General features: G+C 51.0%; 2 protein-coding genes and 1 non-coding gene across 3 annotated transcripts; 2 read left to right on the top strand and 1 right to left on the bottom strand.

The window, feature by feature from the left end:
- Positions 1-162: 162 nt before the first annotated feature.
- QC761_601110 (uncharacterized protein) lies at positions 163-3,413 on the top strand (the record flags this gene model as incomplete). The annotated part of the gene is made up of 4 exons (XM_062880573.1): positions 163-196; positions 272-1,557; positions 1,618-2,990; positions 3,064-3,413. The coding sequence occupies exons 3-4, from the start codon at positions 1,925-1,927 to the stop codon at positions 3,411-3,413; spliced, it is 1,416 nt and encodes a 471-aa protein (XP_062729587.1). The 5' UTR covers positions 163-196; positions 272-1,557; positions 1,618-1,924.
- A 3,874-nt stretch (positions 3,414-7,287) lies between these two features.
- QC761_601100 (uncharacterized protein) lies at positions 7,288-9,422 on the bottom strand. Its single transcript, XM_062880572.1, has 4 exons — positions 8,163-9,422; positions 7,878-8,089; positions 7,758-7,805; positions 7,288-7,691 (listed from the first exon to the last, which is right to left on the bottom strand). Exons 1-4 carry the CDS (start codon positions 8,563-8,565, stop codon positions 7,680-7,682), a joined length of 675 nt encoding a protein of 224 aa, XP_062729588.1. The 5' UTR covers positions 8,566-9,422; the 3' UTR covers positions 7,288-7,679.
- Positions 9,275-9,371, top strand: QC761_0093760. The gene has a single exon. It is a non-coding gene; the product is annotated as a tRNA-Leu (tRNA).
- Positions 9,423-9,519: the final 97 nt, after the last annotated feature.

Raw genomic sequence — 9,519 nt, forward strand, 5'->3', positions numbered from 1 at the left:
CGTTTTTGACGGACACGGCGATGCTGTATGTTTTGATGAGCCACGACGTAATGTATGAGGCACGCAATATATGAGAAGGATAAGGAGGGGGGGGGGGTTTGATCTTAGACTATCGTGGACCAAGAGCTGGAACACGTATGGCAGGCACGGCCAGGGGTAACTCTGCTTTCTTTTTGGTCTTTGGCTGGAGTATCCGGTACGTCATGTCATGTAGGATAGCTGCGAGTTGATCGGGTCAGGACACGAAGAGAATGTTGATATTGCACCCAAGGTCGGCCGCTGCCTTATGCCTTATGCCTTAGCTTGTTGTTCCCCAGAACCCGGATGGTGGGTGGGGCCTTGACAGAAGACACGACGGCTCCAAGTCCAAATCACGACACCTGCCGTCACGGCTTTTGATGGTTGGCGTGACTTGAAGCTTATCATCAGCCGCGGGACGCGGACGACAAGAGCACGACATCACGACAGGTAGCGATAATAGGCGCCTTGGAGAGGCATCTCGATGACATGTCTCTCCATCTCGATGATAACCGTCGCTCAAGGGTGATGGTGTGTATCCAGACTCTCAAGCTCGAGTAGCCGGTCGCCTGCCAAAACGGTTGCACGTGCATCTTGGTACTGCGTCGTTACTCAATTGCCTTGACTGCCACGATGATGCCTACGGCAATCTGCAGTCGAGGGTCATTCTTTCCCCAGCTTGACAGCTGTCACATTTTGATTTCCTGTACCATGCTGATAATGGGAGTCTCAGATATGTTTGCCTGAATGGCATGCGCGTTTTTCGAGAATGCCATCTGACGATACCACATACACACTTTAACGACGAGCGCAACACCTTAAAGGAGGATGACACCAGGGTAAAAACGCTGTCTGGCTGTGGTACCTTGTCAGCGGGCAACGGCATTTGAGTTCTGACAGTTATCATGCTTCCCACCACCGGTGCGAACCAACCTCATCTCTGTGGTCAAGGACACCACGACAACCCTAGTGAGGGATCAGGTACACCCGGCAGAAGGATGGGACAGAACCGATTGTGAATTTGGGCGGGGGGCTTTGGGATGAAGGGGCGCAAAGAATACCATTGCGACCTGCTGTCCTCACGACCTGCTGTCCCACTTCTTGGCTCGCAAAGCTTTTTCGGCCACAGCCTCTCCCCTTGGCTCGTTGGCTTAGTTTTGCACCACTGAGGGCGTGTATCACCAACTCACAAAGGCAGATCCTGCCATGCCAGGATTGGTACCGGCGGCCCATTGACACAAATCCGGGGAGGTACCTGGATAGCTCATCCTATGTACATACAGTTCGCGGCCAGTCCGATCACGGTGGTCTCGCACCATGTCTCTTTTTTTCCCGCTCATGGTCCGCACGAATGCGGCTCAGAAACCGTTGATTCAGTTCAACGTAACGCCGCGGGATATTTCCCCCCTGTTGTTGTTGTTGTTGTCCCGGCAGGTTTAGACGAGTTTCCCTCTTTCCGATTTTCAAGGTTACGCTGCCACACACATCGACATTCACATGGAGATCCAACCAGACTCGGAGGTGATCCCCAAACCCCCTGTGAGTCCTTTTGTTGTACCCGACTGGGGTTTGGTTTGGGGTTGCTGATTTTCGAGACAGGCGACAAGAGTTCAGGTACTTGTGCCTACGAGATGGGTACAAGACTTTTGATCTACCTTGATTACCACACCGCCGCCTAGCCCGAAAAGGCGCCGACTCGCCCCAAGTGTCTGTCAGTCGCTGTCAGGCACATAGATATAAAGCATAAAAACAAGAGATCTCTCCTCCCTCCCTGATCTGATCTCGAGCAACAACCACCGCTTTCATCTCAAACACCACTTCAGCCTGAAGCCACAATATCAATACGGGACCCTTTGGTCTTACATCTTTGTCTATCACACACCTTCTTCTTACCTACTTTTTCAACATGAAGATCTCGGTCCGCACCACGGGTCTTCCCCTCTGCCGGGCTGCTCTACCCGGCAGAGCCGTCAGAACAATGGCCACAGCCGCCGTTGCCGTCGCCACCCATGTCTCCTCAGGGTCGTCGTCACCCATGAGCATGCCACCACGCTTATTCAACGTCCGAGCCGCACAAAACGCCAGACTCCCTGTTCAACCTGCCTCAACCCCACGCCAGCCCACCACCACCACCACCACCACCCAAAGTCAAACCCACCCCCTCATGCCCCCGGGCTACATCGCCACAACAGCCACCCTCCCCACCTTCACCATCCCCAGCGTCATCCTCCCTACCCCATCCCACCACCTCCTCGCAAAATCCATCATCTCGGCCTTCCGACGAGACGGCATAATTCAAATAGCCCAATCCCCCCTCCAACAACGCCTCTGCAAAGAAGCAATGGCAGCCTCAAAGCAGTTCTTTGCACTCCCGCCCGAGAAAAAGGCGGCTTGCGTGGATGAACGGTCGTATGGGGGTTACATCGCCTCCGGGGAGGAGGTCACCGACGGCATAGCCGACTACAGCGAGATATTCACCATCACCCGTGATTTCGCCAAGACTGACTCGAGGGTCAAGGCGGGGTGGCCTTGTCATGGACCTGTTCCCTGGCCTGAGGATGGGGGAATGAGGGAGACGATGATGAGGTATAAGACCGAGCTAGGGGAGGAAGGGAAGAGGTTGGTGAGGTTGGTGGAGATGGGGTTGGGGCTTGAGGAGGGGGAGCTGGGGCGGTGGATTGGTGATGATGGGAAAGAGGGGGAGGGGGGGTGGCATCACGCACGGGTCTTGCGGTTTCCTCCCAGGAACAAGACTAATGGGAAGGGGAAGGAGGGGAGGGGGATTGGCTCGCACACGGATTATGGGCTGCTGGTTATCTCGGCGCAGGATGAGGTTGGGGGTTTGTTTATTCGGCGGCCGAGTCGGGAGGAGAGGTTTGCGAATTGGGAGAAGAGTGCTGCGGGCTTGAGGGAGGAGGAGGAGGGGTGGGTTTTTGTCCCGCCTGTTGGGGGGACGCATACGGTTATTCTTGGTGAGTCTTTTTTTTTTTTGACTCCTTTTCTTCTACAACCTGGAGGATGATTGGACTAATGAGGGGGAAATAGGGGATATGATGCAGTACTTGACGAGAAACTACCTCACCGCCACGCCTCACAAAGTCGGCCTGAACACACGAGAGAGGTTCGCATTTGCTTATTTTCATGAGCCGAGCTTTCAGGCTGTGTTGAAGCCCCTGAATGGTGGTGTCATCCCAACAGACCTAGACGACAGCAGAAAAAACGACAAGGGGGTGCACTATGGGACGCATTTCACGAATATGTTTATCAGGAATTATCCTGAGAGGATCACGACGAAGAGGTTGTTGGCCGAGGGGCGGTATGGGTTGTTGGAGAGGCCTGAGTTGAGGACTATTGGGGCGGTTCCTACTACCACCACTGTCGAGAAGTCGGTATGACTCGGAGATGATGAGTTGTCAAAGAGGTGGTGGCGTTGGGGTGATGGTGCGTCATGCTTGTCTTGGACACAGCAGCAGGTGGGGTGATATCGGAGTCTGGAGTGGTGGTCAGGGGTTCAGGGGTGAGGGAGTAGTGCATGTACATCATATTGTTTTTTGGGAGTTTGATGGGGAGTTGACATGGTACGATAGCTTGATTTGGATATGTGGGTTTGGAGTCCTGGGTATTTGCTTTTGGTAATATTTCTCTGGTTGGTAAAGGGGCGGTGGGGGGGTAACAAAACCTGGAGTTTATTTTTGTTTTTTGTCTATTTTTCTTTAATGTAGTTTTCTTTTGCAGATATTTTTACGATACCTAAGTAATCCTCATCTTACCTATCTATTATCATCTTCAATCCCACCCGGTCAAAGATCTTTGACTTGACTATCTTGTTGTTCGTTGACATTACTGAGTTTGATGTCTAAGGCTGGACAGCAAAAAGAGATCCACAATTATTGGAATGTTACCAGGTTGGCCTTGGATGGTGACAATTTGACGGCCGTTTCGGAAGGAGTTTCCCTTCTCAAACCCCGAGCATTTACCTTCGGATTCAGGTTGCCGGATCGGCTTACCTACCTTAACTTGGCTGGCCAAAAATTCAAGACATCCAGACTACGTTGGCTTAAGCACTGAGACATTGGTGTGGTGGTGCAGCAGCAGGAGCGTTACATCAAACGCACGCAACTGTCCGGCTGCTGTGCATCTGAAATGTCTGAGATTGGATATTGGTTTTGGGGTTGGGATCCACGGGTGGTGTTGGGTCAGGTAAGTTGAGATCTGAGATTGTTGCGATGAGAGTCAGGTTTTGAGATGGGCGATCACATATTGGTTTCAGATCTGAGGACGGGAGGGGGGTGGCTTGCGTGGTTGACTGAGGGTGGGAGGTTGGGTTGTTTGAGGCGGTGAGTTTCATGTCTGGGCTTGATTGAGGGTATCAGTTTGACAATCATGTGGCTTGATCTTGAAAGGAAGTGAAAATCGTTGAACAGCCTCATCCGTAATTTTCTTAGACCACACATTGTCACTATCAGACTTGACCGCAAACCCAACTTGTCCTGGATGCTTGGATAGGTGAGTACCAACTCGAGATTTCAAATGTTCAACAACCCACCTCCACCCACACCCCCTTCCCACACCCTCCATTCAACCGTTACGTCCGTTGACAACACACAGACACAACACATTGGAACTCCCAGAGACACCTAACCCATCCACTTACCTCCCAGCCCGGGCACATCGGACATGAAAGCGGTAAGCTTCCCCCCGTCACCATCCATGTACAGCTCAAACTGACCCCCTTCCCAGTCGTCCATAACCGGTCCCGACCAGCCAACTACCGATCCGAAACCCCTCAACCAAGCCTCCTTAAACCCGTTAAACACGCAGTCCAACCTGAAACCATTCGCCCATCTTTGCGGGGAAACCTCATCGATTTTGGGATGATCCTTGGGCCCACCATCAGATCTAAGACATTGGGCGCGTTGATATGACCTGTCGGAGTCGGACCGCATCTGATGGTTGTGGGAGTCGGGTAGTTGCGGGGAAAGGAGATCGGGGTTACCTGCTTTTGGCTGATATAAGGTAAGATGAGGTGTACAAAGAGTGATAGCCGAGTTGGGGGTTGTGGAACGAGAGAAAAAGGTTGGAGTAGCAGGTTACTAGCCTTGTGTCAGGGCTTTTTGATCTAGGCCAGAGGTTGAAAGACATTGTGATGTTGGGGACTTTGGAGGAGATTGCGGTTGGTGAAGGTAGGATGCCTATCTTTAATTCTGATTTGAATGCACAAATGCTCTTGCCTGATCATCGGCCCTTGATGGTCGCTCCTGCCTACTGACAGATGGATATGTGGTTGCCTTGGTGTTGATAAGATTTCAAGGAAGGTGCAGAGGTGTGGGTCAGGTCATCGAGTGATGGGTTTAGCTGGAATTCACTGAAAGCAGGGCCATCATCAAAAAATACCTTGCTCTCGCCCATAGAAAGAATGGCAGTGCACCCCATAAGAGGCTCCTTGGATTTGACAAATTCTTAATCAACACACTCCCATGGACTGGTATTGTTGTTACAGTCATTAAAGTCCTTGGGTGTCGGGGCTTAGGGATGTTTGAAATTGTGCCTTTTCGCATAGACGAGCTCTGGTATATTGAAGATACGCAAAGGGAGTAAAAGCTGCGAGTGAACTGGTTAGGGGAGAAACATGACTTTTTCGTGTTGTTAGAATGAAAGCCTGCTATTGCCTGTACCTCTAAATTCCAGGCTTTGATGAGATACTACCAGGTACCTACCTTATTAGGGTTGTTCAAGTCCGGAGGAACTAGAGGGGTGGCTTGAAAGGCCTGTTGCCATATTCATCTAATAGACAAGAAGCTGCTGACACTGGTCTCGAGGAGATTTGGGGGTTTGGCATTGGGGTTGGTGCCAAATTCCAGATGAATAGTGTCGCATAAAAGCCAGAGCACTGGCCTCAGATGATGTCATTAGAGTTTAAGAACTTTAACAACCCTATCAATTGGTTCTGCTAATAGGGTACCTTATTCTTCCGATCAACATTGAAGACCGGCAAGCCAAAAATGCAGTGTGCTTTCACATCCAGAGATGCCGGCGCCGGGCCATTTAGACGCACATCTGTGCCCCCGAAAAGCTCCGCTCCGAACAACCAGCTGTTCTCTTCCAGAAAGTACAAAATAGAAACAAGGTTCCCGCCAAAATGGTCCACACCCCCCTTCGTCTATCACAAGCCGTCTCGCTGATTGCCCTCCAACAGTGCCTCCTCCTGAACCTATCTCTCCTGCTCCAACGCCGACATCATCCTTGCCATCGTCACTTGATGCCCCGAATACTGCCCCAAACTCTCTTGCTTCCGCCTACTCCCAGATATCTCGTACTCCGATCCCAATAGCCCCTCACACCACTGCTTCAATGTTTTCTTGCACCGCTTTTTGATATCCTTGGCATTTTTCAAAGCCTCCTCGGCTAAATCCATCTCCTCTTTTGCATCATTCATGGCCCACTCCGCATCCAGCTTCTCCTTGCGGACCGTGAGTTCTTTGCCGTCCAAGTCTGCTAGTTCCTTTGCTGAAACACCTCTTTCTTTGGCTTTCTTGCGGCGTTCTTTGGCTATTTCGTGGGCCTTTCTCTTGGTTTCAAAATCTTCTTTGCATTTCTCGTGGTGTTCAACTACTTCGTCATAGTCCTCTTGGAAGTTGGTCATTGTGGGCGAGGGCAAAGGTGTGAATTTGTGCGAGTTCGATGAAGGTAGTTCAGCTTGGGGGTTTGCTATGGGGGTTTGAGTGGTAGTGGAGGTAAGGGTAAGTTGCTTCTGTGTGACTGTGTGTCTCTGGCTGTCTGTTCGATGGCTCCAGGTACCGAGGACCCAGGGTGTTTGTAGTAGAGGGAACAGTGCTGAGGACCTCGGCGTTTGAACTATCGAAAGTAGCTGAGTGCGTCTGACGCTATCAAGGGTAGGGGGAGAGGCACGCATGCTGCTGAAAATCGTACGGCAATTTGTCAGATGATGCTTCATGAACTTGTTGGTTGTTCAAAAACATGACACTTGACGTGAGAGTTCGGATATGGAACGTTCGCGGCCCCAACAGGCCAACGAGCTACGTAACAGGCTGTTAAGCCAAAGCTTCATATGGCTGCTAGGCACGGCACCTGTTTTGAAGGTTCGGGTATGGAACGCGTCTGTCTAGCCACACCGGTCTATGATTGAGAAGATACGAACTGATATACAAGGCCTGAGAGTGATGTTGTCGGGGTGGCAACCTGTAATCATGAAACCTCGCCGATCGAGGGGGGTTACACGGTCAAACGCCGTTACAAACACCAAAGCGGTTCTAGAACACGTACCACTTGTCAATGAGATGATAAATGTATTGCTATTGAGAGGCCTAAACATCAACTAGATTCTTCCTTCCCATCTAACAAGGTTTCATCATTGATTGGTGACGCATGACTTGACCTCGGCGTGTAGCGGCAACTTCCCATTCCCATACATTCAGCTTCTTTATTACACATCGGCTCTCATTGACCTTTGCGTTGCAAAACTGCCTCGAGACTGCCCTTTTCCCAGCTTACCTTTCTGATTCTGCAAAGTCCAGCATCAACAATTACTCGTCGTCCCACAAAGAACTCAAATAATCAACACAAAGGATGACCTGCGTAAACTTGAATAACCAGCACAAACACAGACAACCACAAACCGCCTCTCCCGCTCATCAGCCAGTCTAGCACTTGAACTATTTTTCCGTCAGTATCTCCAAGATCATCTCCAAAAATTATGAAACAAAGGCACAAAAACTTACCACCGCAGGTCCAGGAACCTGATAGTTGGCCATGCTACCACTGTAGATCTATTCCCCGCCCCCCCCCAAAGCCTTGTCAGCATCTCCCCGATTCGAACCAATTCAGCAATAAACACTCACGTTAACATTATACCCCGGATCAGTACTCTTGAACGCCCCTGGAATCAACGCCGTAGGACTCGGGTTCGTACTCCCCCCATTCGTGACCTTGACCTGCGCACAGCTAATGTAAAACTGCGGCGGCGCTCCCGGGTTGTGAAGACCGAGCTGCTGGATGCGGAGGAGGTACTCCCCGTCGGGGATGCATCTTGGGATATTCGAAGTGTACGAAACTAGGTATTCCCTTAATAAACCATCCCACCCTTTATCACATCTCTATTCCCAAAAAAACATTAGGGGACTTACTCCTCATCGGCCAAGAATTCCCACTCGGTCCCCAATCATAAATCTTGAACCACTGCCCACTCCCGTCATAATCCTTGACCAAGCCCGGCGCCTTGCTCATGTACAACGACACCGGTCCGGCGTGGTAGACCGCCGTGTCGAGCGTGAAAGTGAACTCATCCCCCGCCTTCATGGTCACAGTCTCGGTCCCATTGCTCACCTGCCCTCCGACATTGCACCGGAGATCGGTCGAGGAGAGGTCTGTGACAGGGCCGTTTTGGAGCCAGGCTGGGTTGGAGTTTTTGCGGACGTACTTCCAGGCGGCGTGCTTGGTGCCGCCGGAGGTGAATTGTTGGAAGATGTAGTGAGCCTGCACGCCGGTGGTGGCCAGCAAGGCTGTAGTAAGCGCAAGGATGGACTTCATCTTGATGGGATTGAGTGGTGGTGGTGATACCGGGCTAAGACAAAAGAACTAGATTGACGAGAGACGGCACGGTAGTGGAAACATAAGATGCAGGCGAGTTCTTTGGGGGGTTGAGTTGGGTTTATATCAATCACCACCCCCCCCTCGGCTGCCTCTTACCGAATTCCTTCGATGGTAATCCTTCCATGTGCTTCCCGGAATTCATCGCTTCTTGCTCCGTTGTGTGGTGGTTTGTGGGGTAGATGCCCGCTGGAGGGTTAATTTGTATAAATTGAATCTGGGGTTGGAGGGACGGGGGACTTGACTCCGTCGCGCGTTGCCGGATGAGGAAGTGTTCGGTCGTTCCAAAGCACTTTGGGAGGCCGAGAGGTAAATATGGTCGAATCAGGTCCTCGGACTGCAACAACAGGTCAAGGAAAGATGTCCATTGTCGAGGGTGATTCGCCTTCCACCTATGGGATTTAGTTGCCATGTTTCCTGTCGCCGTGTAAGTCGAGTCGCTTGTTTGGAAACGCAAGGGAGCAACGAGTGGAGCCGCACCTGTCTCAGAATAGGTGGACTAGAACTAGACCTTCGGGTTTTCCCACAAGGGAACAAAATTGCTTGGTGATGTTGTCGCGATGAGTTGGCGTCGACTTTACCAAGGTGTACAAAATGCCTAACATATACTTTGTTTTCAGCCCACAAAATCATCAACCAACAACCAGATGGCGAAGTGGCCGAGTGGTTAAGGCGCTGTGTTTAGGTAATCAGATTACCCGAAACCGCAGTGGGAAACCTCGCGAGTTCGAATCTCGTCTTCGTCAACTATCTTTTGCCATTTTTGCACCTGACACATTGCCACCGCCAAAAAAGCCAAGATAGTAGTAAAGCTTCTGCTTTTTAGTGTACCAAACAACAAGTCAAAAAGAAATCCCTCTCGCTGCACGCAGAATGGTGAAAAGATATGGTTAT

The sequence above is a fragment of the Podospora bellae-mahoneyi genome, chromosome 6 (assembly GCF_035222275.1).
Source record: "Podospora bellae-mahoneyi strain CBS 112042 chromosome 6, whole genome shotgun sequence".
Classification (NCBI taxonomy): Eukaryota; Fungi; Ascomycota; class Sordariomycetes; order Sordariales; family Podosporaceae; genus Podospora; species Podospora bellae-mahoneyi.